The following is a 27,538-nucleotide window of genomic DNA, read 5'->3' on the forward strand; positions in this document are numbered from 1 at the left end:
AAAGCACAAATAAAAAATAAATAAAAAAGCAAAATAATTTAAAAAAATTTTAAAGCAAAACTTAAAGAAATTAAATATCAGTTAACTATGAGAAAAATTGAATAAGCCGTTTTTTTAAATTTAATCGTGTTGCTGATGCTGATCGCCCAGTCATAAACGCGATGTAATCCGCATTAAGTTTACTTATGCAGACGTCTACAAAGCCGCTCTGAAAAATCTGCACATCTGACCGTGTGCTAGTTGACGAGGCAAGTCGTTCGCATATAATGAAAAAAGAAGTGGACCTATAATCGAGCCTTGGGGAACCCCCTTAGGTACGAATAAGGGGTTAGATAATATATTCCCTGCGTATACAGACTGCCGTCTATCGCTTAGATACAACATAATCAGACTCATTGCCGTTGATGTGATGTTAAAAAAATGCTGTTCTTTCATGCACAAATTCAGGTAATCAACCGTGTCGAAAACTTTGGAGTGATCCAAAAGAACCAGAAAGCCGATTTTGTTCTCATCAATTTCATTTCTGATCGATTCAGACACTTCAACCAATGCAGTAATGCAACTATGATCCGAACGGAAGCCGGACTGTCTTTCTGACAACAGGGACTCTTGTTGAAGATATACCGACATCTGTCCATGAAGAATTTGCTCGAAACCCGTAAAGAGATAGCATAAAATTGATATCGGCCGATAATCAACGTTGGATTTGGGAATAGGTATAACCTTTGCATGCTTCCAAGTAATAGGATACACACTGAAGCTCAAAATTGAATTAAGCAGGTACGTAAATAACGGTAGGAGATATGGAAGTTGCATTCGTACAAATCTCGAATCAACTCCGTCCAAGCCATTTGCATTTGACTTAACACGTACAAAACTCTCATAAACTTCTTCATGGCTAACACATCTAAACTTAAAAGGACTGCGGGCATCAAAAACGAAAGCCGGCCCATCATAATCACTGTAAAATTTCGTGTCCGTTTGTATATCGGGTATGCTTACGTAAGTCCTGTTGAGTTCATCAAGATCCCCATGGTATCGAGTGTTTGACTTGGGTTTACCCACTCCGATGACATGTATCACCTTCCATTTACTCTTCGAGCCCACTGCGCAATCATATGTTGAAGAATAATACACCATTTTAGCCGCATTAATAAAACTTCTAACTTTCCTCCTGGCTTCTCGGAATTCTTCTTTCAGCTCTGGAGACTTGAAACGCTTCCATCTACTGTAAGCCAAACCCCTGAATTGAACCATGGCTTTGTTATGCTTTTAATCCGTATTGGAACTGTTGCATCATAGAGACGTAAAATGTTATCCGTCATGAAAGCCGTCTGCTGATCGGCAGTTAAGAGTGTCCAATTAAAATGGACAGACAGACAGACGGACATAGCTAAATCGAATCAGAAATTGATTCTTAGTCAATCGGTATACTATTCAATATGCCTAGCTCTCCTTCTTCTGGGTGTTACAAACAAATGCACCAAGTTACAATGCCCTGTACTACAGTTGCGATGTAAGGTATAATAAGCCAATAATATGTAAATTTTTTTTAGAGCGTTTCACTCGTTTTGTCTTTCTTGTATCCGTACTGTTTGTCAAACACGTGCTAACACAGTCAACTACCACGGATATGTCAATTTTAGCTACCAAACCTCTACTACGTACTTTTAAGATTTTTTGGACTGCCAGTGCCACACAGATTGAACATGGAGTTTGGAATTTTTGATTAAAACTTGGTTTGTCGTTTTTTTAAAGGCATTCAAAATCACGCTTGAGCCAGTTGAATTGAGCTAACATTGACATTGAATGGTGCGGCGACAGTGCTTGATTGAGGGTACTAGACACTGTTCACAGATAATTAACAAAAACAACATCACTCAAGTGTCATTATGCTGCGAAAATGTTTTATATCTTATTTTGTATACCCTACACCACTGCTGTGATAAAGGGTATTGCAGCTTGGTGAATTTATTTTGCAACGGTCGACTCTGATTTACTTGTATTAATTTTTAGGCAAATTATATGGCAAAAATTCCAACCAATCTTCTTAAATTGGGCACGTAGTACTCTTTTAAGACTATAAATATCACTGTTGAATTGCACAGAAATTGATTTAGATTTAGTTATAGCTCCCATATACATATGAATCCACTGACTTCTCCTAAACTGTTTCGTATTTGGATTCAGTATGGTGTAGATTATCAAAAAGTCGGCTTTGAGCGAGGTTACTCCGTACTTACTTGTTTCAACCAAAGCTTTCGGAATTTAGTATCTAGATTGTTGACACTTTTAACCATTGTCAATGTTAAATAAATGAAAAAAATACTTTCCTATTTCAAGTTCAGGCTTAAAGTGTGTGCTGAACAATGAAATTTTCTGCACATTGGTGTGTTAATTGAACACTGAAGTTGTTGTATAAAATCGGACTTCAACCCATTAACGCCCAAGCAAAAATATTTTTTGATTTTATTTTCTGAAACAAAATTTTTAAAATTCCTCTCAAAATGGTCAAAATAGTAATAAAGGCCAACTGGAAAATGATGAAAAATGTTTTCCATTAGTTGCCAAAAAATGGTTTTATGACACTCATTGACTACCTAAAATAAATAAAACAAGTAAAAGCGTGCTAAGTTCGGCCGGGCCGAATCTTATATACCCTCCACCATGGATCGCATTTGTCGAGTTCTTTTCCCGGCATCTCTTCTTAGGCAAAAAAGGATATAAGAAAAGATTTGCTCTGCTTTTAGAGCGATATCAAGATATGGTCCGTTTCGGACCACAATTAAATTATAATTGAGCAACAAGCGTTGCTCGTTAGTAAGTCTATTCATGATGAAATGTCAAAGCATACTGAGCATCTTTCTCTTTGACACCATGTCTGAAATCCCACGTGATCTGTCAAATACTAATGCATGAAAATCCTAACCTCAAAAAAATCACCCTTTATGTTGGAGACCTGTGTAAAATTTCAGCCAATTCGAATAAGAATTGTGCTCATTGGGGGCTCAAGAAGTTAAATAGAGAGAACGATTTATATGGGAGCTGTATCGGGCAATAGACCGATTCAGACCATAATAAACACGTTTGTTGATGGTCATGAAAGGATCCGTCGTAAAAAATTTCAGGCATATCGGATAATAATTGCGACCTCTAGGGATCAAGAAGTCAAGATCCCAGATCGGTTTATATGGCAGCTATGTCAGGTTATGGACCGATTTGAACGTTATTTGACACAGTTGTTGAAAGTAAGAATAAAATACGTCATGCAAAATTTCAGCCAAATCGGATAGGAATTGGGCCCTCTAGAAGCTCAAGAAGTAAAATCCCCAGATCTGTTTATATGACAGCTATATCAGGTTATGGACCGATTTGAACCACACTTGGCACAGTTGTTGGATGTCATAACAAAATACTACGTGCCAAAATTCATTCAAATCGGATAAGAATTGCGCACTCTAGAGGCTCAAGAATTCAAGACCCAAGATCGGTTTATATGGCAGCTATATCATAACATGGACCGATATGAACCATACTTGCTAAAAAAAAACACGTCGTGCAAAATTTCATTCCAATCGGATAAGAATTGCGCACTCTAGAGGCTCAAGAATTCAAGACCCAAGATCGGTTTATATGGCAGCAATATCAAAACATGGACCGATTTGAACCATACATAGCACAGTTGTTGGGTATCATAACAAAACACGTCGTGCAAAATTTCATTCCAATCGGATAAGAATTGCGCACTCTAGAGGCTCAAGAAGTCAAGACCCAAGATCGGTTTATATGGCAGCTATATCAGGTTATATACCGATTTGAACCATACTTGGCACAGTTGTTGGATAACATAACAAAACACGTCGTGTAAAATTTCATTCCAATCGGATAAGAATTGCGCACTCTAGAGGCTCAAGAAGTCAAGACCCAAGATCAGTTTATATGGCAGCTATATCAAAACATGGACCGATATGGCCCATTTACAATACCAACCGACCTACACTAATAAGAAGTATTTGTACAAAATTTCAAGCGGCTAGCTCTACTCCTTCGGAAGTTAGCGTGCTTTCGACAGACAGACGGACGGACATAGCTAGATCGACATAAAATTTCACGACGATCAAGAATATATATACTTTATGGGGTCTCAGACGAATATTTCGAGTAGTTACAAACAGAATGACGAAATTAGTATACCCCCCATCTTATGGTGGAGGGTATAAAAACTTGAGTCCAAAAGTGAAAAATAGTGTTCGAAAAATCGAACATTGGGTTAATAGGAGTTAATAAATGATATCGACGAATGAAAACGTTCGTACACGTTTTAAGTTCTTAAGAATACACCATTGTATGTTTTTATACCCTCCACCATACGATAGGGGGTATACTAATTTCGTCATTCTGTTTGTAACTACTCTAAATATTCGTTGGAGACCCCATAAAGCCTATATATTCTTGATCGTCGCGACATTTTATGTCGATCTAGCCATGTCCGGGCAGACGTCCGTCCGTCAGTCTTTTGGAAGCACGCTAACTTCCGAAGGAGTAAAGCTAGTCGCTTAAAATTTGGCACAAATCCTTCTTATTAGTGTAGGTCGATTGGTATTGTAAATGGGCCATATCGGTCCATGTTTTGATATAGCTGCCATATAAACCGATCTTGGGTCTTGACTTCTTGAGCCTCTAGAGTGCGCAATTCTTATCCGATTGGAATGAATTTTTCCACGAAGTATTTTGTAATTATATCCAACAGCTGTGACAAGTATGGTGCAAATCAATTCATAACCTGATATAGCTGTCATATAAACAGATCTGGTGAGTTGACTTCTTGAGCTTCTGGAGCGCGCAATTCCTATCCGATTTGGCTGAAATTTGGCATGACGTGTTTTATTCTTACTTTCCACAACTGTGTCAAATAAGGTTCAAATCGGTTCATAACCTGATATAGCTGCCATATCAACCGATTTGGGATCTTGACTTCTTGAGCCTCTAGAGGTCGCAATTATTATCCGATTTGCCTGAAATTTTGTACGACCGATCCTCTCATGACCAACATATGTGTTTATTATGGTCTGAATCGGTCTATAGCCCGATACAGCTCCCATATAAATCGATCTCTCTATTTTACTTCTTGAGTCCCCAAAGGGCGCAATTCTTATTCGAATTGGCTGACATTTTACACAGGTCTCCAACATATAATTTAATTGTGGTCCAAACCAGACAATATCTTGATGTCGCTCTAATAACAGAGCAAATCTTTTATTATATCCTTTTTCGCCTAAGAAAAGATGCCAGGAAAAGAGCTCGACAAATGCGATCCATGGTGGAGGGTATATAAGATTCGACCCGGCCGAACTTATCACGCTTTTACTTGTTTTTTTTTTTTAATTTTGAATACATAAAGCGTTAGGCCATCCGCAAAATTGCATTTTTAGATTCTATTTCGTGTCCTGACAAATGTTTTTTTTTTTTAATTTGATCGAATTGTATTATACTCTCATAAATATTCAAATACTGCCCAAATTGGTCAATACTTGAATACAATAACAATTGAGCGGTTTAAATTCTTAGACTCTTAATCGGCGTATTTGTATCCAAATTTGGTTACAATTTGCAAAAGTAATTATTTATTTTAAAACTTCTGTCACCAAGTTTCGAGAGTCTCCCACCACTTGATCTCTCCATCGGGCATTTGGTCGTCCCGGTTTGCATGTTCCACCGTGTTTGCCTTCAAAACACTTCTATGGAGCTACTTCATCCATTCTGACAACATGATCTAGCCAACGCAGCCGTTGTATTTTGATACGTGTAACAATGTTATCGTCGCCATACAGCTCATACATCTCGTGGTTCATACGACGCCTATATTCTGCATTAACCCAAACTGGTCCATATATTTTACGAAGAATCATTCTCTCAAATAATCCAAGCACTACCTCATCTGCTTTCACAAGTACCCATGCCTCAGAATCATATAACAATACGGGTGGTATCAGTGTCTTGTATAGTGTAATCTTCGTCTGTCGAGAGGTGGCCTTGTTTCTAAACTGCTCACTTAATCCAAAGTAGCATCTGGTTGCCAGTATTATTCTTCGCTTTATCTCTTTATATCAAAACTGGTAGCAAACTGGCGAGTAGCATTTGTTCTCTTGTGATTAGTGTGCCATATCTATTCACATCTGCATCTATTTAGTATAATCTTCTCTAGTAGGATATTAAAGAGATCACGCGAAGGGTGTCTTATAGACTGTCTCCTTGTCTGAAACCTCGTTTGGTATAAAATGGTTCCGAGAGATAATTTCCTATTTTTACTGAGAAACGAGTTACAGCAAGTGTCATCTTGCATAGTCTTATTAATTTTGCAGGTATACCAAACTTAGACGTGGCTTGAAATACCTTTGAACGTAAAGGGATTTCGAAGCGGCTTTGTAGTCAACAAAGATATGGTAGGTGTTGATTTGTCTTCTCGGGTCTTTTCCAGAATTTGGGGCTAATACAATATATAAAAATTAATTTTTGTTTGTTTGTGGGTTTGTAAATTTGTTTGTTCCGCAAAGGCTCAAAAACGGCTAAAGCGATTTCATTGAAATTTTCGCAGACTGTGGGGAGTGGTCCGGAAGGAGCAATAGGCTATATAAATTTTTGATATCGTAAGGCAGTCGGACCCTCCCCCTTACTACAAAACTACCACCCAAAAATTAAAGTGGACTGATTGGGACAATGTGGGACTTAAATGAAAGGTATTCAAGATAGAGTTCGAATTCCATATTAAAAATTTGGTCCAAGTAATTGGGGAGCCGCCCCGACCCCAAAACCCCAAAAATAGGTTTATTGTACGACAATGCCAACATGGGACTCGAATGAAAGGTATTCGGGAGTAAGTTACGAATATGGTCTGGAAGGAGCAATAGGCTATATAATTTTTTGATATTGCAAGGGGTGCGGACCCTCCTCCTTACCCCAAAAGTACCACCCAAAAATAAAAGTGGACCGATCGGACAATATGTGACTTAAATGAAAGGCATTCAAGAGTAGAGTACGAATTTCATATTAAAGATAATACGGGGGCCGCCCAAACCCCAATACCCTCCAAATAGGTTTATTGGAGATAATGACAATATAGGGCTCGAAAGAAAGGTATTCGGGAGAAGGCTACGAATATGGTCAGGAAAAAGGTATAGGCTATGTTATTTGTTGATGTTGGAAGGGGGCGGATCCTCCCACGTTACCCCATAAACGCCACCCAAAATCAAAAGTGGACCGATAGGGACAATATGGGTATCAAATAATAGATATTGATTAGTAGAATACGTATGTGGTATGAAAACTTGGTTTCTAATATCCAAGAAGTCGCCCAACTCCAAAAAATGCTTCAAACAGATATATTGGACTCAAATGAAAGGTATCCGGGAGTAGACTACGAATGAGGTTCAAGTAATTGATGGTAGCTCATCCCCGATAGGCCCCAATTGGGAATATTACTCGATCATAGCTTGATGAAGCAGATTACGAATCATTAAGAATCCAAGAATCTAGGTGGACCTCCTATATCAAGTGATTGATTTTTTTGACTAGAGTTTGAGTAAAATTTGTGCTCAAGTCACAGATGGGGTGTGGCGCACAACCCTCATATAGACGCCCTCCACCAATCATGACAATATGGGGTAAATTAAAGGTATAAGGTTATGAACTGCGAATCTGACATCTTTATTCTGTTCATATATTTATCGGACCACCTCATCCCAAAACATTCGATCAATTATAATGACCTAACAGAACACTATGTGATTGAATTGATGTGTGTGAACATAAATTAATGTAGGCCGCCATAGCCCCGAAATTATGACGTTCAGCTGTTAGCAGGAGTTATCGTTAAGGTTGCAACCATTTTTAACTCATAGATATACAAGACCAAACGACGTGTTGCTGGGCAACATTTTTTTGGACAAAAGTTTTACATGGTTTAATAGTAAGAACTATCGCCACCACACTGACAAATTAGGTCTTTACCACAGAAAATCGTTTAATATGGCAATTTTATTTGATTTTTAGTTGGATTTAGTTGATCCAAACAGCCAGTAGATGGCGCTAAATTGAAGAAGCCTACATAAACAGAGAAGGCAAAGTGGTCAAAATTTATCATCCAACATGTATCTTTGTTATGACAACCTATCGGTCCTTTTAATAAGAAAAAATAAAATATAGGAATTTCGTTCCGGTTGTTTGAGATATTATTTTTTAACTTTCCCACCTAAAGCTGAGTATTCTGTTCAGCTTTTCAAGCGGAATGCTGTCAAACTCCATATAAAAAAAGTCGTCGAAACGTTGGCTGAATATAGGCGGAAAAGTAGTACTCTGTTTATAGTGAGGAAATTGGCAAAAATCTATTATAGTGACAACACTTGAAAATATTGCCGGCATCATTTCTGTTTGTTTTATTGGTTTCAATGGTTCGTTTTCCTTTATTTATTTGAGAAAAAATATATAAAATAGAGAAAACAAGTGCAGATAAAGAAACGAGTTTTGGTATGGAAATAAAAATATTTGACAGTTATGTTTTGTTTTTATTTTCATACCAAAAGACGTTTTTTATCAGCACTTATGGTTTCATTATTTTTTTTGCAAGTAAATAATATAAAAAGAAAAAACGAACCATTGAAACCAATAAAACAAAAATGATGTCGACAATGATTTTCTAGAAATTTCCACAGATAAAACCCATGATGAAATAGGGTACTTCATTTCGTGACATGTGAAGAGTGGGAGATAGTTACGGTGATTTAAGCGAAATTTTGTTTGCAAACTTACAGCAACCTAAAAAAAAAGACATCAAAATCTGGGCACGAAATTGACTTTCACTTTTGGGACCAAGTCTCCTAGGAAGGCTGCCCATCCCCAAAACCCGCAAAACAGATTTATACACCAATCACTACAATATGGGTATCAAATTAAATTATTTAAGAGTAGAAAACGGTATCCAATTGTGGGACTTAGTGTTTCGTGCGTCACTCCACCCAAAAAACTCCTCAAATCCAACATATTTACAGACCATGGCAATGTGGATCTTTAATGAAAGGTCTTTGGGAGCAGACCAAATCTCTGAGGGTCCACCGCACCCCTAAACAGAACTTATACTAACGATTGCAATGTCGGGTTTAAATAAGAGGTATTTGAGAGAAGAAAAATCCACAAGAAAATTTTAATGCATTTTTAACTGGAATTAGGCAGCAAATTTCCAAACTTAGAGTTCACCTCTTCAACATAGCATTATCGGGCGCAGAGGGCCGGAATCAGCTAGTCTTCTTATATATAAAAATCAATTTGTGTTTGTTTGTTTGTGTGTTCCTTAGAGACTCAAAAACGGTTGAACCGATTTTTTTGAAATTTTCGCAGATGGTACATAACGATTCCGTGGTAAAAATAAGGTACTAAATTTTTTGATATCTGAAGGGGGCTGACCCTGCCCCTTACTCTAATTTTCAGAAACGTCAGATCTCGGAGATGGTTGGTGCAAAGTCAAGCGAAGTTTTGTTTGCTCTCTTAAAGTAATCTAAAAATAAAAATTTGGTATCCAAATTTTGGATTGGGTACCTAGGTGGCCCGCCCCACCCCAAAACCAACCAAATATATATATATAGGCCAACCACGACAATATGGGACCCAAATCAAAGGTATTTAAGATAAGACAATGCGTGTGATATTCAATTGTGGGACCAAGTGTTTGGAAGACCACCCCAACCCCTCGTTTGGGTGCCGGGCCATAACGGAGTAAGGGGAAATGAAAAGAGAGACGATTTGGCGGTGAAGGCCAGAGGACTGCCGTCGCCTTTCGGACGACGCAGTCCGAGTTAAGGGAGTTGGTGACGAAGGCGCAGATCGTGAGAAGTCGAGCTATTACTGAAAGGAAGTACAATAAGAAGGAGATCAGTATATCTATTGGTATCATAACGGGACACATAGGACTACGTGCTCACTTATGTGAAATCGGTGCGGCAAGTAATAGCATGTGTAGGGCATGCGGGGAAGATGATGAGACGTTGGAGCATTTCCTTTGTTATTTCCCGGCTTTCGCGTCTAATAGATACCGGCACTTAGATGGAGACACAATACCAGACATGAACCAACTTAGGGGAGTGGTATTGGAAACAATTAAGGATTTTGTAAGTAGCAAGGAATTCCTAACTTAAAATTTTAATTTTTGAAGTTACTTTATAGTTTTTAGATTGCACAACAAGCGGATTAATATATATGCACCATCTTTTCATCCTAATCTTAACAAAAATAAGCAATCCGACATTGAATGTATTCTTTAAGATACATTGCGCCTATAGAAGGTGCAGGTTTCATTCGATTTTTAACATTTTGTACAACGATTTCTCTCATGACTTCCAACATACTTTATTAACCTTCCTTTTTCTCCTGATTTTTACTTCTCATTTTCGTTTGAAATATAGGTAATGGTAATGGTAATATATTATTAAAACTATCGAATTTTGCGATTATCATAATGGATACAAAAATACTTTTGTGCCGAAAGTTAGCTTCCATATACATAAAACTATTAAGATGAATCATATACTTATAATGACGTAATCCCAAGGTTTGGGTTGGATATGCACAAACTTTGCAACGATTATTTATTTATAGCAATAAGAGTAAATCAGAAATCAGTTGGTTTCATCGTAGCTCTCTGAAGAGGATGATTCTATCAGAACACTTAAGAAACCGATCATTGCTCTTTTCTTTGTATCTAAAAGGATACAATGTTTTAATTTTTCAAGATTTTCCAAATAATTCCGTAATTTTTGCACTTATCTTCTAATGTAAACCGACTTAAGATAAAATTATAATTTCATTTGGCATGTTTTCTGTACTTTTGTATTTTTATGTAACGGCTGTTTTTCATAAAAAAAGCTCACCTTTATAAAACATCTGTTCAAAGTTGGAAATTTCTGGTGGCAAAAAGATCCCAGTAGAAATTTGAAGGTTCTCTATTCTCGAACTGTTAAAATGAACTTTCTTTCGCGCTCTCTTCTGCTGGCAAATAAAGTACGCGAACGACTTCCAGTAAAAATTTGTGCAAATTTGCACAAAATTTTTGAGTTCCCGAACAAAGGTATTGTCTGATGTTGAAAAAAAATTCTGCACAAAATACCGATTACAACCGGTATTCAGTACAAACGCAGTGTTGCATTGGAATGTCGAAGCAGATTTGCTGCAAATCTCTTCAAATAAGTAAATTTGCTCGCACTGAAAATGTGTGGGAAACCTTGTTGCAAAACACGAGATTTCCGAAATCTCGTCGCAAATCTACTTTTGCTCCATGTGTAAACATTGTTTAAGTGAATCCTTAGTTGATTTGCTCACACTGACAATATATGGGAATATCGTTGCAAGCCACAAAATTTCCGAAATCTCGTCGCAAATCTATATTTGCTCCAAGTATAAACATGGCTAAAGCGAGAAAATGCCCTTATTGGGCAAATAAAACAAGCCTAACATTTGGTATTGAAAAACGTGACGCATAGAGCCACATACGTTAAAGTTATTATTTACCATTTTTTTTTTGCTTAGAAATATATTCTATTGTGAATGAAAATATAAGTCCATTAATAATAATTTAAAGGTAAATAAAAATAAGCCTTTAAAATGGGAGACTACGATTCTGATGATGAACAGTCACAGTTAGAAAAATTACGTTATGCAAAGGTGCCACGTGGTATGCACGTCAGTGGATGGGACGATGACGCGGACGAGTTAATAGAAGAAGATAAAAACCCACAAGGTTTGTTTGTTTCAAAAATGTATTGGCCATTAAGATGACAGTAATGTTTCAGCTTCACTGGAACGAATGATACTATGGGCCGTTAATGAGAAAAAGATTGACGAAATTCGTGAAATATTACGTCTGGACCCGGAAACAGTTGCTGCTGTGGATGAGGATGGTTATACTCCGCTACACCGTGCTGCTTACAATAACTATGTAGATATAGCAAAACTTTTGCTACAACATAAAGCCGATCCTAATGCAAGAACCAAATTAGGCTGGACACCTCTTCACTCGGCCTGTAAGTGGAGTCACGCTGAAACTGTTACTTTATTGTTGCAGCATGGAGCTGATGTTAATGCCCAATCCGATGGCCTTCAAACCCCTCTACATGTAGCCGCCACTGTATCAAACTGTCGCAATACAGCTACGGTACTACTAATGAATTCTGATATTAAACCACAACTTTCAAATAACTCTGAGGAGACAGCTGAACAAATAGCTGTACGTACAGGACTTACAGCTCCCATTTTTGAAATGGGGCACAGTTCTTTTTTTGTAGAAACCGGACTTATAGACTAGTAGAACGTAAGGCATAAAGATTTTTATTTTAACGAAAAGTAAGTAAACTTAAATGTGCTGTATTTAAAAAAAAACAAACATCGTCTGTTTTCAATTATTAACTTGCTTGAGGAATACGAACAAAATGTTCGTAAAAAGATTTAGTGTAATCTATCATTTGGTCCTGCATTGCTGCTGGTACGAAATTGGGGTTTCCTTGACCACCCTCAATAGTGCCTTTTGTTGTAAATCGCATATAACTTCCAACTGTAGTTTCCGGAGGCAAAACAGCACCATCTTCAATAATACAACAATCTTTTAAAACACATCTTCGACCCTAAAATTACCAAGTCTGCAAATTGAGTCTATATTTGAACAGTGTGGTTACTCACGATTATAGCATTTTTTCCAATATATACAAAAGAACCTATTACAGCGGCGGATACAACTGCATCTTCCCCTATGTATACATGGTCTCCAATGTGCATGGGAAAGAATGCAATACCTTTACTGAATTGTTTACAGGGTGGTCTAATCACCGCATTCTTACTAATAACACAATAGCGTCCAGTCCTCACATTAGCTAAATCGCCACGTATAATAGATCCGCTTTGCACGATTACTTTGCCATTTAGTACAATGTTTTGAGAGCCACACAGCACGGTCTGGCGGCTTACTTTGTTTCCGGAAGCCTTAAAGGGATATACATATTTGATGAGATCATCTTACAATTGGATAAGTGAAAGTAATACTATACCGTTTCGACATATTCGTCTTTGCTATAGTAGGTGTTACCAATTTCCATAGCTGGCCAGTGCAATTTATTAAAAGTGGTCACAACTAAATAAATATTTGTTTATTTTAAACCAATACCTTCTGCAGTTGATTTCTGGTTTTCTTCATAAACAGCTGATGTTGATGATTAACATAGCAATTCACAATTAACATGGAGCAATTCACAATTAACATTGCATGGTTGAATTACGCCACCATCACCACAAGGTTGCATTGCTGATTTCGTTGTTGTTGTGCAAGTAAGACAACCTTGTTAATTCAACCATGATATCTGGTCTAATATTTTTCGTAAAGCTGAGTATACTGTTCAGCTTTTCAAGCGGAATGCTGACAAACTCCATATAAAAAACGTCGACGAAACGCCTAAAAATAGACGGCCAAATCGGATTATAATTGCTCTCTCGAGAGTCTCAAGAAGTCAAGATCCCAGATCGGTTTATATGGCAGCAATATCAGGTTATGAACCGATTTGCGTCATACCAATCACAGTCTTTTGGAAGTCATATCAAAACACATCATGCAAAATTTCAGCCAATTCGGTTGAGAATTGCGCCCTTTAGCGGCTTAAGAAATCAAGATCCCAGATGGGTTTATATGGCACCTATACCAGGTTATGGACCGATTTGAACCATACTTCGCACAAATGTTGGAAGTGATACCAAAACACCACGTGCAAAGTCAAATCGGACGAGATTTGCGCCCTCTAGACGCTCAAGAAGTCAAGACCCAAGATCGGTTTATATGGCAGTTATAACAAAACATGGACCGATTTGGTTCATTTACAATCCCAACCGACCTACACTAATAAGAAGTATTTCTGCAAAATTTCAAGCGTGTAGCTTTCTCCTTCAAAAGTTAGCGTGCTTTCGACAGACAGACGGATGAACGGACATGGCTAGTTCGACTTAAAATGTCATGCCTATCAAGAATATATATACTTTATGGCGTCTTAAACGCATATTTCGAGGTGTTACATGTATGGTATAAAAAAAGAAAACAACAATGAGTTTACCTTTGTATCTGAGAGGGGAAAGTTATAAATCCAGTTAATATATGCGGCAATCGTAAAGCACCATAAATGATTGGAAAGGGCGAAAATAATTAAAAGGTCAATGGGAGTTTGGTCTATGAATTTCTCCAAACTTCCACGTTAAAAAATTCATGTGCGTAAGAATAATACGCTGACCTTTTACAAAAAAAAAAAACAAAAATTAGCGAAAAACACACCAAAAATTTTCCATCTCCCGATAAACGTGTATAGAAGCAAACACTCACAATAACTTTTAAAATAAACGCGAGAAACTGATCGTGGTTCTTAATAAAAATTCATTTGATAAGAATTAAAATTAAAAATTATTTAAAATTAAAAAATTAAAATTAAAATTTATTTTCACGGATCACTTTGCATTTAGAATTCGTCTGAAGTGGACGCTTCGGGATTCGGTGCATAGTCATCGTTATACTCAGTACAGTTATAACTGTACATTGTTTTTAATTCTGTAATTTTATTACACGTGTTTTTATATACAGTTGGTGGGGACACCAACTTCGGAAGTACAACCTGGCATATAGAGTCGTACTCTGCCATTTCAATTAAAGTCCAAAAAAAAAAAAAAAAAAATTTTCACGGATTTTTAAGAGTTTGAAGAAACGTCCTCATTTGTGGAAAGCTTGTCAGAAATGAGAAAGATGGCTCTTTGAGTAGACCTTTTTCTACCCTCGCCAAGACTTTGGCAAGCCCCTACCAAAGTTTGCAAAAAAAATGGCCCAACAAACACTAATGCAAAACAAATCAATATGTGGCGGAGAAAGGGAGACAAGACAAGACTCAATGGCTTAACATTGAAACAACAGAGTTTAAATGTACTGTGCGGAATCACAGTTATAATTTAGGGAGCCTTTTGTCAAATAAAGTCACCAATACCACAATACAAAGAGTACGGTTGCAAACCGGAAAAGGAAAAAAACTCAAACACAACCACAAGCGCCACTACATCTCGTTTATGAAAGGAAATGTTATACGTTTTTCACTCAACATTGAATTTGGCTCTCATCGGTGGGTGAACAAAACCAAAACTTATGAATTTCTCTGGGCCAGAAAAATTATTAAACTTTTTTCTTCAAACCTCGGCAGACATATTACTACCCAGCCGGCATTTGACATTACGAGTTGTAATCAATGCACCAGGATTGCACAGAAAAAAGTTGTTGAGCAAATGACCCTACCTTCTAAGTTCTTGTATCATGCATGGAACCAATAAAAGATGCACACCCTAGTTAGATTTATGAAGGTAAAGTCATAAGCCCAACAACAACGAATTCAACGATACAACCTTGTGGGAATAGGGATAGAAATTCCCCCTCTTCTGTCAAACTTCTATATACTGTCAAATAGATATTCTAGTTTTCATCTGCAGCTTTTCATCTGCAGCAGCCAATAAATTAAAAGATTTGTGATTTCAAACGTATCTTATATATAAAAATCAATTTGTGTTTGTTTGTTTGTGTGTTCCTTATAGACTCAGAAACGGCTGAACCGATTTTCTTGAAATTTTCACAGATGGTGCATAATGACCCCGTGGTGAAAATATTGTACTACATTTTTTTGATATCTGAAGGGGGGGCGGACCCTCCCCCCTACCCTAATTTTCAGAAACGCCAGATCTCGGAGATGGGTGGTGCGATTTAACCAAAATTTTATGTGCTCTCATATAGTACCCTAAAAATAAAAATTTGGTATCCAAATTTCGGATGGGGTAGCTAGGGGGGCTGCCCCACCCTAAAACCCACCAAACATATAGTTAGACCAATCACGACAATATGTGACTCAAATGAAAGGTATTTAGGATAAGAAAACGTATCTGATATCCAATTGTCCACCCCTTTCCCAAAACACCCCCCACACAGGACTTATTTACTGACCATGGGAATATGGGGCTTAAATAAGAGGTATTTGAGGGTAGAATACGAATCTGATATCCAAATATGGGACCAAGTGTTTGGGGGGCCGTCTTTCACCAAAAACATCCCCCAAAGCGGACAAATTTACGACCATCGCAATATGGGGAGGGAGTAAAGCACGAATTTGATATCAAATAGTAAGTATTTGCTGACTATTGCAATATGAGGCTCAAATAAAAGGGTTTTTAAAGTGGAACACGAATCCGAAATATATGTATTTTCAAGGCCAACTCACTCATGTTTGCCGACTATGAAAATATGGGGCTCAAATTAAAGGTATGTGGGAGTAGACCACGTATCTGATATCAACATTAGGGGCCAACTGTCTAGCGGACGTCCCACCACCATAACATCCCCAAATAGGACGTATTTGCTCACCAAGACAATTTGGGTCGTAAAGAGAGTGGAACTAAATATTCATAGTTTTTAGGGCCAATACCCCAAACCGGACATATTTGCTGACTTTTGCAATAAGGAGTTTAAATGAGATTAGAAAAAGAATTTGATATCCAATTTTGAGGGCAATGGCAATATGGGGTTCAAATAAATGATATATGAGAATAGAGCACGTTGCTGATATATTTTTCGGGCTTAGTGTTTTGGGGACCACTCCAACCTCCAAAACGCCCCTAAATTGGGCGTATTTAGCGACCATGTCAATGTGGAGATTAAATGAAAGGTATTGGGGGGTAGAGCAAGAATTGAAACCCACTTTTGGGACCAATTTTCTGGGGTCTACCCCTTTCCCAAAATACCCCACAGAAAGCAATTTTTTTGTGCCCATCGCAATATGGGGCTCAAATAAAGGTATTTGGGAGTAGAATACGAATTTGATATCCAAATGTAGGACCATGTATTTAGGGCATCATACCTTTCCCAAAACACCCCCAAAGGGAATAAATTTTTCGAACATTCCAATATGTGGTTGAAATGAAAGGTATTTGAGATTAGAAAACGAATTTGATAACCTATTTTGGGGCCACGTGTTTGGGGGACGCCTCATCCTGTAAACTCCTTTTAAGCCAATGGCAATATGGGTATTTGAAAAAAAAAATGGTATTTGAGAGAAGAGCACGATGTTGATATTTTTTCAGGGCCAAGTATCTGGGGGACCCCCTCTCCCCCGAAAACACCACAAAATCAGACGTCATGAGAATATCGGGCTGAAATGAAGTATTTCAAGAATGGAGTACACCTAACATCCAAACTTAAATTCGTAGACCAATAAAGATCATATGTGATTCAGATAAAAGCACTTATATTGTTAAACTGTTAGTCAAATTAGCATGGTATTTCACTAAAAGATCTTTAATTGTCGAAAATAAATATTCCAAGGAAACTTTTGTTCCATATAAAGTAAAAGAAGGCGCAGCGGAGCGGGCCCGGGTCAGCTAGTAAAAAATTTAAACATTAAAAATGTGAAAACATTAACAAAATTTTTACAAAACTTTAAAATCAAATCATTTTGAATTAACTTCATTCGTGGACGCTAGGCTGAAATCAGTGTCATGCCCTCCAGTTTGTGAACAGAAATCTGGATGCTCTGTTCAAGGAAAAATTGATTCCACCCTAGTGTGATACATCAAATTGAAGGTTATGACCTCCTCTTTGATGTGGCATTCGCACATTTTTGAACGAACTTAATTCCTGGACGGTAGACTGGAGTCAGTGTCCTGCCCTTCAGTTTCTAAACAGACATCTGAAAGCTTTGTTTAAGGAGAAACTGATTCCAGCAAGGTGTGATACATAAAATTGAAGGTAATGACCTCCTCTTTGATGTGGCATTCGCACATTTTTGAACGAACTTAATTCCTGGACAGTAGGCTGGAGTCAGTGTCCTGCCCTTCAGTTTCTAAACAGACATCTGAAAGCTTTGTTTAAGGAGAAACTGATTCCAGCAAGGTGTGATACATAAAATTGAAGGTAATGACCTCCTCTTTGATGTGGCATTCGCACATTTTTGAACGAACTTAATTCCTGGACGGTAGGCTGGAGTCAGTGTCCTGCCCTTCAGTTTCTAAACAGACATCTGAAAGCTTTGTTTAAGGAGAAACTGATTCCAGCAAGGTGTGATACATAAAATTGAAGGTAATGACCTCCTCTTTGATGTGGCATTCGCACATTTTTGAACGAACTCCTTTGCTGGCATCCAGGCTGGATAAAGTGTTTTGTCGACCAATGTTAATATGAAAACTGGGAAACTTTGTGTGGGACTTAACGTTAGCCGGATTCAAGTTATATACCAAATTGTTGGTATAATATTTCTCTATCAAACAATGTTAATATCATTATGTACAAAGGCTTTCCTGGCTGTTACCCGGATTCAAGTTATATAGCAAATCGTTGGTATGATATTTCTCTATCAAACTACGTTAATATCATTATGTACAAAGGCTTTTCTGGCCTCCAGGATGAAAGTCGTTGGCATAATTTCCTGCCGTCTCTAGCGACAGAAAGTAGTTCATAATTTCGTACTCTTTGATGTATTTGTCACTTTGTGTCACCCTATGAAGTAAGAATATTTTTTGTTATCGAAAGCGAGCGACGTCGTTAACTTCACGCAGGTTATTATGAATGGCAAAATAATATTAAAACCCAAGGCGAATTTAATAAGGTGGTCTCACGGGAGCAGCTGTTAACAGCCGGCCAGAATTGACAGTATTAAGGTGTCAGATTTTTGTTTGCATTCTCTTTGTTGTTATCTTCTTTCTCGCATATTCTCTGCTCATGTACGTATACGTATACACACACGCACACAAAATTTGTTGTGCGTGTTGGTAAAACGTCGATCAGCTTGATGACAAGATTTGTGTTTGTTGTAAAAATAAGATCATCTTTAATTGTTTCGCCATTATTAAAACTAATTATTTACACAATTGCTTGCGAAAATCTTAAAACAAATTATTTATAAAATTAAGGCTGGTACTACGTTCTTTTTTGTGGAAAATTTTTCGAAAATCGTTCTTTCGGTGGTTTGACAAGGTTACCACATTAGATTTTTTTCGGTTCCCTTGACCAAAATTTTCCTAAAATCGTTCTTTTGGGGGTTTGACAAGGTTACCACATTTGATTTTTTTTGGTTTCTTTGGCCAAAATTTTGCCACTCGTATAAAAATTAATATGGCATCCAACAATTTATCAGCTGCTTACGTGCATGTATACACACAAATGTCAGTGTTTGAGTCGAACTTAAATTCATGTCTGTTGTTGTAATTTCAATCAAAACCCACCCCATCGTAATTAATAAATAATGAAACACAAAACAATTTAAAAAGAGACAAATTCTGCATATATTTGTAAAGATAATTCAATTTTGTAGTATTTTTACTGTTATAAGTTAAATAAGCGAAACTTTCCAAAAGCCTTTGTTAGCATCTTCTCTTTTGTCCAAATATTGTTATTGTAATTGCAGACCAAAAGCACAACACATTCTTTCAAAAACCTTTTTATTTCGTACAGATTGACAGTTGCAGTTGCTTGTTGTGAAAGAAATATTTATTTTTCTTTCGAGTATATTTATTTATTAAAAAATACTTTCTTATTTATGCCTCCACAAACACGCAGTTACAATTTGAAGTTTGGCGATCGCGTTTATTTTGCGTAAGAAAATGACTTTTTGCACAGCGACTGTGGTTGTGCTCTCAATGGGCGTCCTGAAATGTAAATTTTCCATAAATGAAAAAACAAGTTATGACGAAACAAACACATTTCGGCAAATTTTTCCGTTTGTTTTTTATATGGAGTTTCAACGCGAAAACCGAATATAGTACCGGCCTTTACTTGCAAAAATCTTAGAGGTTTCTCGTTCTCCGGTTAGAATTTCGTATCGATATTCTTCTGCTCAAAGGAATTTGGTTTTCTGAATATATGCTTATTGCTTATCCTAAGGATAACCGGCAGATTGATGCCGGATAGTGACTTATCGTCCCGATAAATACACCTGTGATTTGTTTAGCAATTGCTGCATACCATAAAGGTGTGTTCGCATACTTATCCAGTAACAATTTGCTAATAAAAATTTGCGGGGGAAAAACATCTAGTTTGTATCTGTTACTAAAATACCAACGACTTTTCCTTAAGGTTTGTGCACATTTTTGAGCAAGCGAACAGTCTAATTGCTGATTGCTACGTCATGTTGCCATATATTTTTTATTACCTTTAAAGTGTACGAGAAAACCAAATTTTTTAACCATTTGTTTTTGGCATTTTGCTTTTGCCATTCACGGCTTATCTATCTATTGGGTTGCCCAAAAAGTAATTGCGGATTTTTTTAAAAGAAAGTAAATACATTTTTAATAAAACTTAGAATGAACTTTAATCAAATATACTTTTTTTACACTTTTTTTCTAAAGCAAGCTAAAAGTAACAGCTGATAACTGACAGAAGAAAGAATGCAATTACAGAGTCACAAGCTGTGAAAAAATTTGTCAACGCCGACTATATGAAAAATCCGCGATTACTTTTTGGGCAACCCAGTAGTACTTAAATAAAACACACCATATATCTCCATGGAGAGTAAGTACGAAAAATCGTTTGTTGGACAAATAAGACAGCCTCCTTTCCGTTGCGCTGCCCAATGCATTGGAAATTTGTTTTATTGGCAACGCTGATCAGGAAAATACGAACAAATAAAAACTAGTCGGCATTCACGATAGAAACCAACATATTGTAGAGAATGAGAAAAAATAATTGAAAACATACTGATTGATTGCAGCAAATACAAAATGAACGAAAGTAACATAGCAGGAGAAAGTGAGGACAGTCGTAAACTTCTAGATATTTTCCTAGAGGGTTGGAAAATATACGAGTTTCTAGATGAAACCACTATTGATACCAATAGCGGGGAGTATCAGGTAACTCAAATACCGTTCAAATTTCGTCATAATGAAATCTGTATCATGTACTTTAATTTATATGGAACAGTCGAAAGTTAAAATTGGAATTCAAAATTTTGAGATAGCAACAACAATAGTGAGCCAAATAAGCATGTTTAGTACAAATGAATTCATTGATGAAGTGCCAACGGATTCCTTGCAGTATTTGCTGTTGCCTTACTTTTTGGGCAAATTGACATTAAAATGCCATAAGCAGGAGCGGGGAGAAGTGTTACGTCTGGCAGAAATATATTTGAGGTATGCTAGTAAAAATTTTTAGTTTTCAATTTCTACATTATTTGTTTCCATTTAAGAGACTTCATTAACCGCTGTCAAGACTATGAGCTGTGCGAGGGACCCAAACAGGATGAATCCGAGTCTAAGGACCCAAAAGGCGGTGGGTGTTTGAACACCACCCAACAACTTGTCGCATCTGCTGTGTCCCGCAACAATAAAATCGCTCAATTCAAACGCAAAAAGGAACTTGAGGAACACATCAAAAGGATGAGGGACGCTGTTCGCAGTCAATCTGCCGACGACGAAATTAAACGCGACTTCTTCCTTAAATTTATTCAAAAAAGTATTATGGACGCCAATGAAGAGCTTGAAGATATTAAATTAGAAAAAGGCGTAGTTGAAATGCGAAAACAGCGTATGGCTGAATTTGGCACCACGCGAATGGACGATTTACCCTTTCCAAGTAATGCAATTACCGGACATTCGCACAGCCATTTTCCACACGCTCACAACCACGATTCTGCAACAAGACCCAAACCAATGCAACCTTTTATTATTACCAAGGACGCAACTCAAAAAGCTGTGTTTGGGATGGGTTATCCAAGTTTACCCGTTATGTCTGTAAATGAGTTTTACTCTCAACGTGTTCGAGATGGGGTTTTTCCCGACGAGGAGAAAATGGCACGTATCAATCAAGAGAAAGCAGTTGCAGCAGCACAAGATCCCGAAGAGAAAGAAGAAGCTGAAAAGGAAGAAATGGAAGAGAAAGTAGAGAGAGACGACACCGAGAATTTGGATAGAATGCGTCGTATGGATGAGTATAGAGATGTTGTAAGACGTGGCGATGGTAATCGCCACAATCGCAGCTAAAACAGTAATAAATCTCAAGTTATTTACTCATATGAGTTAAAAGTGGTATACATCATTTGGTACAGTGTGGCCGAAGATAATGTGTGTTGAAATATTTGTAAGATAGTGGCGTTTTGATGCAACGGATGCAAACAAAGAAATTAAAAGCCTCTGGTCTTGTTTTTATTCATGTTTGCTTTTTTAATTCATTTAAATTCAAATTAAATCACATAGCTAGGTGTCAACTTATACGAGCAACAGGTTAGCAGAATGTGTATTTTTACTAAAAATTAGGCAGCGATGAATACTACCATCGGAGAGGAAAATACTATATAAAATATTTACTAATCTGCGTAAAATGGGGATATATCGATGTTTTATAAACCTAAAGTGTTGCTGGATTCATAGATTCTTTATATCACAGACATTTAGCCATAATCGCAAAAATCGATATAAATGGTATTTAGATCGGTGGCATACAGCTTATGCCAACAACTCACCTTGTGATCCCATGGCAGCTGGTTGTACGCACCGGATTGACCTGATGGAATCCTCATTGGCAAGGGCTGTCGCCTCAGTGAACGTGTTCGTCCTTTTTTCTTCATGAAAAGGGTACATCCCGGAGTGTCTTCCCCGCACGCTTCTGGTTCGTACCGGGTTTGAAAAGAACCCCGGGCCCTGTTTCTGTTTGGCTTGCACTAACCGCCTACATAATCGGTCGGTGTCGGTGAGGTGTAAACCATGCATGGAGTTTAAAATTTCATCAAAATCGGACAAAAAATTTTACTTTTATGGGCTCAATACTCTATATCGGGATATCGGTCTATGTAGCAGCTATATCCAAATATGGTCCGATCTGGACAATATTCAACAAAAAGGTTCAGAGGGGTAACGGAACTCACTGTGCCAAATTTCATTCAAATAGGATGCAAAATGCTCTTTTTATAGGCTCATTACACAATATCGGGAGATCAGTATATATGGCAGCTATATTCAAATATGGTCCGATCTGTACCACATTTAACAGGAATGGGTAGTAGTCTACCAGAACTCACTGTGACAAATTTTATCGAAATCGGATGAAAAATTACCAATTTCTTGCCTTAAGACTTTAAGTCCGGAGATTGGTCTATATAGCAGCTACATAAAACTAAAATCCGACTTTATGAGACCAGAAGGTCAGGTTTATATAGAAAGAATACGAAATCATAAAAAATTGTTTGGAGATTTTTTTATACCCAAGATATCTGCAAAATTATAAATACCCAAAAAGGTTGTTGTTGTAGCAGTTTTTTGTGTTCTATCATTCGTCTGCTTGATTCTGTTGAGTGTCAAGACCCAGAAACTCATCTGGGTCTGATTCGAGTGGTCCACATGTTACAATCGGGACATACATCTTGCACGTCGGCATCAATCCTTGCTCTGTAGGAGTTGAGGCGGCTGCATCTGCGGGGACGTAATTGAGCCAGAACTACTCTGGTTTGCCGGGGGAGGTCAATTTCTTCAGGTGCAAAGGGAGGCGGTCATTCTCCAAGGACTACATTCACCCGGTAGCCAATTAACGCATCTGCTACCGTGTCTGCATCGATGTTGTTTAGACCTGCTTGATCTGAGGTTCTCTCCGTAAATTGAGAGAAGTTTTAGAAAGAAAACTTTTTAATTTTTTGTACAAATGAGACCACCTTTAATTGTTTCGCCATGGGTTTTATCAAAGAAATCTCTTGATGAAAATTTAGGATATTTTGAAACTTTATTAACGTGATAATAAGCAATTGGTGCTACGGTTTTAAATAACCAATGACCAGCAAGTATTCACAGTGATCGGTCCTATGGACTGAAACGACCTTGCTCACCTGCTGGTGTTGTGCGAAAATAGGTAGCAGTGGGTCACGCGCGTCATTGTTGTTGTTGTTCTTGTAGCAGTTTATTGTCTTCTATCTTTCGTCTGCTTGATTCTGTTGAATGTAAGAAAGAAACTGCGACTAAGATGGGGTGCCTCCACAGGGATCTGGGTCAGAGTCGAGTGGGTCTGGCCGGTCAGTTAAATAGGTGACTTGTATCGTGCGGTCCCTGGTTACAATCGGGACATACATCTTGCACGACGGCATCAATCCTTGCTCTGTAGGAGTTGAGGCGGCTGCATTTACTGGGACGTTAATGAGTCAGAACTACTCTGGTTTGCCGGGGGAGGTCAAATTCTCCAGGTGCAAAGGGAGGCGGTCGTTCTCCAAGGACTACATTCATCCGGTAGCCATTTAACGCATCTGCTACCGTGTCTGGATGAATGTTGTTGAGACCTGCTTGATCTAGAGGTTCTCTCCGTAAATTGAAATGTCAAAGTGGTTTTAGAAAGAAAACTTTTTAATTTTTTGTACAAATGAGAGCACCTTTAATTGTTTCGCCATGGGTTTTTATCCTCTTGATGAAAATTTAGGATATTTTGAAACTTTATTAACGTGATAATAAGCAATTGGTGCTACGGCTTTAAATAACCAATGACCAGCAAGTATTCACAGTGATCGGTCCTATGGACTGAAACGACCTTCTTCACCTGCTGATGTTGTGCGAACATAGATAGTAGTGGGTCACACGCGTCATTGTTGTTCTTGTAGCAGTTTATTGTGTTCTATCGTTCGTCTGCTTGATTATGTTGAGTGTAAAGACCAAGGAACTCTGCGACTAAGATGGGGTGCGTCCACAGGGGTCTAAGTCGAGTGGTCCCTGGTTACAATCGGGATATACATCTTGCACGTCGGCATCAATCCTTGCTCTGTAGGAGTTGAGGCGGCTGCATCTGCCGGAACGTAATTGAGCCAGAATTACTCTGGTTTGCCGGGGGTTCAATGGGAGGCGGTCGTTATCCAAGGACTACATTCTCCCGGTAGCCATTTACCGCATCTGCTACCGTGTCTGCATGAATGTTGTTTAGACCTGCTTGATATGCCGCTTGATCTAGAGGTTCTCTTTTGCAGCGCTTAACCTCACGATCTAGATCATGTAGATCTACCTTAAGGCTTCTGGGCGGTGGATATTTATCCACAAGATGATGATTTGGATAGTTACTGCGATAACAGCCCAAATGGTATTGCTTAGACAGCATGTAGTTATGTCTTCGCACTGGTAGGATCTTTGTCTGCTGATGGAGGTGGCCCACATGAGAACTGAGGAGACAGCCCGTCGCAGTTCGGAGGGCGAAATTCTGCCAGATCCGAATATTATTCCACTGCGTGTTACAAAGTTGACGAGACCACACTTGCGCTGCATAACTTACCACCGGCGAATTGCTTTGTACGTGGTCAACAAGGTTTCTTTGTCTGGAGGGGTTTTTATGGAGGATAGGTAGAGGTTAAACAGTGTCGGAGATATCACACCACCTTGGGGAACTCCTTGTTTCACTCCACGGTGCTTCGACTTCTTATCCCTAAATTCCACAAATGACTGGCGACCACACAGATAATTCGCGACCCATCGTTTCAGGCCTAGCTGGAGGGACGTTTTGGCGATGTCCTCAAATAATTTGGCATGACTAACCGTGTCGAATGGCTTCGATAGTTCCAGTGCCACGAGGACCGTCCTATCACATGGCCTGGGCTGATTGAAGCCACGGCAAATGTGTGCGGTGATGGCATGCAAAGCTGTTGTTGTGCTGTGCAGTCTTCGAAACCATGTTGATGCTCGGCGAATGGAAATTCTCCTACGAGGCTCGGGAGGAGTAATGCCTCAAGCGTCTTTGCCACTGGTGAGAGAAGGGAGATCAATCTGTACGACTCCCCTTTCCAGGCTTCAGTAGCGGATCACTCTGCCCATTTTCCGGAAATCGGGAATTATAAGAGTGTTCAAAAACAGGTTGAGGACAGTAGTAAGGTACTCAACTCCAGGTGAATCCAGATTCTTCAATATCAATGTAGAGATTCCATCGGGGCCCAACGACTTAGATGATTTGGCGCCACGGATGACATTCGTAACTTCGCCCACGGTAAATTGTGATGGCTGTTTATCGGCTCGGAGAACACGAATACACCGAATGTCTCTCCTCCTTGCTCTGTCTCAGTCATGGTTATTTCGCCAAAAGTGACTGAGGTCCTGTCGTCCCGTCTACCGGGGTTCGAGAGTGACTTAACAGTAGACCACAGTTTGCATACAGCGGTGCCTTAGTTACATTGCTCCAAGTGTTCCAGCCACAAATTCCGCATATGTTCATTGACTGCTCTGTTTTTTTCCAGATTCAACTCGCTGATTCTGGGGTTAGCGGGGTCCATACCACGAATCCCATCATGTTCGTCTGCGAGTACCACTGCCTGCGCCGGGAAATTGGGCCGCAGATGGGGTATTCGACCCGCTGGTAAAGGGTGATTTTTTAGAGGTTAGGATTTTCATGCATTAGTATTTGACAGATCACGTGGGATTTCAGACATGGTGTCAAAGAGAAAGATGCTCAGTATGCTTTGACATTTCATCATGAATAGACTTACTAACGAGCAACGCTTGCAAATCATTGAATTTTATTACCAAAATCAGTGTTCGGTTCGAAATGTGTTCATTCACCGTAACGTTGCGTCCAACAGCATCTTTGAAAAAATACGGTCCAATGATTCCACCAGCGTACAAACCACACCAAACAATGCATTTTTCGGGATGCATGGGCAGTTCTTGAACGGCTTCTGGTTGCTCTTCACTCCAAATGCGGCAATTTTGCTTATTTACGTAGCCATTCAACCAGAAATGAGCCTCATCGCTGAACGGTGAATGAACACATTTCGAACCGAACACTGATTTTGGTAATAAAATTCAATGATTTGCAAGCGTTGCTCGTTAGTAAGTCTATTCATGATGAAATGTCAAAGCATACTGAGCATCTTTCTCTTTGCACCATGTCTGAAATTCCACGTGATCTGTCAAATACTAATGCATGAAAATCCTAACCTCAAAAAAATCACCCTTTATAAAGCGAGCGGCTGCTGCTTTAATATTGTCTCGGAATTTCGTCTCGGCCACTAGCACATCAGAGGGGGGTGACAGTTCACTGAAGCGGCGATTGGTATACTCTCTGAAGCCAGCTCAATCGGCCTTCTAATGATTGAAAAACGTCCGGCGCTCAGAGGTTATGAAGTCGGGTGGTCGGTCGATGGTGAGAATTATGGGGAGGTGGTCTGACCCCAAAGAGATGACGGCTTGCCAGGATACGTCACTCAGGAGATCAGGGGATGCAATGGAGATATCTGGCGAGCTGCTGCACCTCCTCGTAATCCTAGTGGGGGCATCCTCATTCACCATGCAAAACGTGGAGCTTTCAATCTGCTCTGCCACGCTGGTCGTTACCTAAGGGAGAATGCCATGAAGTGTGATGCGCATTAGAGTCCCCTAGAACCAGACGATTATGGCCAGGTAGCAACCCACTTATGTCGGGGATGTAGGCCTGGCCATTAATAGGGACACAGCTACCAACCAGCGGTATATACACGTTGTAAAGCTCTATACCGGACCTGACTGCTATCCC

The 27,538-nt window shown here is 38.7% G+C and overlaps 3 protein-coding genes across 3 annotated transcripts; 2 read left to right on the plus strand and 1 right to left on the minus strand.

The window, feature by feature from the left end:
* The first annotated feature begins 11,567 nt into the window (after positions 1–11,567).
* On the plus strand, positions 11,568–12,420 carry LOC106090211 (ankyrin repeat domain-containing protein 49). Its single transcript, XM_059364868.1, has 2 exons — positions 11,568–11,782; positions 11,835–12,420. Exons 1-2 carry the CDS (start codon positions 11,647–11,649, stop codon positions 12,344–12,346), a joined length of 648 nt encoding a protein of 215 aa, XP_059220851.1. The 5' UTR covers positions 11,568–11,646; the 3' UTR covers positions 12,347–12,420.
* Positions 12,354–13,248, minus strand: LOC106090212 (dynactin subunit 5). Its single transcript, XM_013256332.2, has 3 exons — positions 13,083–13,248; positions 12,718–13,017; positions 12,354–12,662 (listed from the first exon to the last, which is right to left on the minus strand). Exons 1-3 carry the CDS (start codon positions 13,128–13,130, stop codon positions 12,444–12,446), a joined length of 567 nt encoding a protein of 188 aa, XP_013111786.1. The 5' UTR covers positions 13,131–13,248; the 3' UTR covers positions 12,354–12,443.
* Positions 13,249–20,678: 7,430 nt separating this feature from the next.
* Positions 20,679–22,231, plus strand: LOC106090210 (immunoglobulin-binding protein 1). The gene is made up of 3 exons (XM_013256330.2): positions 20,679–20,934; positions 21,005–21,213; positions 21,270–22,231. Exons 1-3 carry the CDS (start codon positions 20,806–20,808, stop codon positions 22,060–22,062), a joined length of 1,131 nt encoding a protein of 376 aa, XP_013111784.2. The 5' UTR covers positions 20,679–20,805; the 3' UTR covers positions 22,063–22,231.
* Positions 22,232–27,538: the final 5,307 nt, after the last annotated feature.

The sequence above is a fragment of the Stomoxys calcitrans genome, chromosome 3 (assembly GCF_963082655.1).
Source record: "Stomoxys calcitrans chromosome 3, idStoCalc2.1, whole genome shotgun sequence".
Classification (NCBI taxonomy): Eukaryota; Metazoa; Arthropoda; class Insecta; order Diptera; family Muscidae; genus Stomoxys; species Stomoxys calcitrans.

Excerpts from the sequence above, each read along its gene's own strand:
- LOC106090211 (XM_059364868.1), top strand. The coding sequence starts at position 11,647 with ATGGGAGACTACGATTCTGATGATGAACAGTCACAGTTAGAAAAATTA. Across the intron at positions 11,783-11,834 it reads AGAAGATAAAAACCCACAAG|CTTCACTGGAACGAATGATA; the intron begins GTTTGTTTGTTT and ends GTAATGTTTCAG.
- LOC106090212 (XM_013256332.2), bottom strand. The coding sequence starts at position 13,130 with ATGGAAATTGGTAACACCTACTATAGCAAAGACGAATATGTCGAAACG. Across the intron at positions 13,018-13,082 it reads AAGACGAATATGTCGAAACG|GCTTCCGGAAACAAAGTAAG; the intron begins GTATAGTATTAC and ends TATCCCTTTAAG. Across the intron at positions 12,663-12,717 it reads TTGGAAAAAATGCTATAATC|GGTCGAAGATGTGTTTTAAA; the intron begins GTGAGTAACCAC and ends TGGTAATTTTAG.
- LOC106090210 (XM_013256330.2), top strand. The coding sequence starts at position 20,806 with ATGAACGAAAGTAACATAGCAGGAGAAAGTGAGGACAGTCGTAAACTT. Across the intron at positions 20,935-21,004 it reads CCAATAGCGGGGAGTATCAG|TCGAAAGTTAAAATTGGAAT; the intron begins GTAACTCAAATA and ends TATATGGAACAG. Across the intron at positions 21,214-21,269 it reads CTGGCAGAAATATATTTGAG|AGACTTCATTAACCGCTGTC; the intron begins GTATGCTAGTAA and ends TTTCCATTTAAG.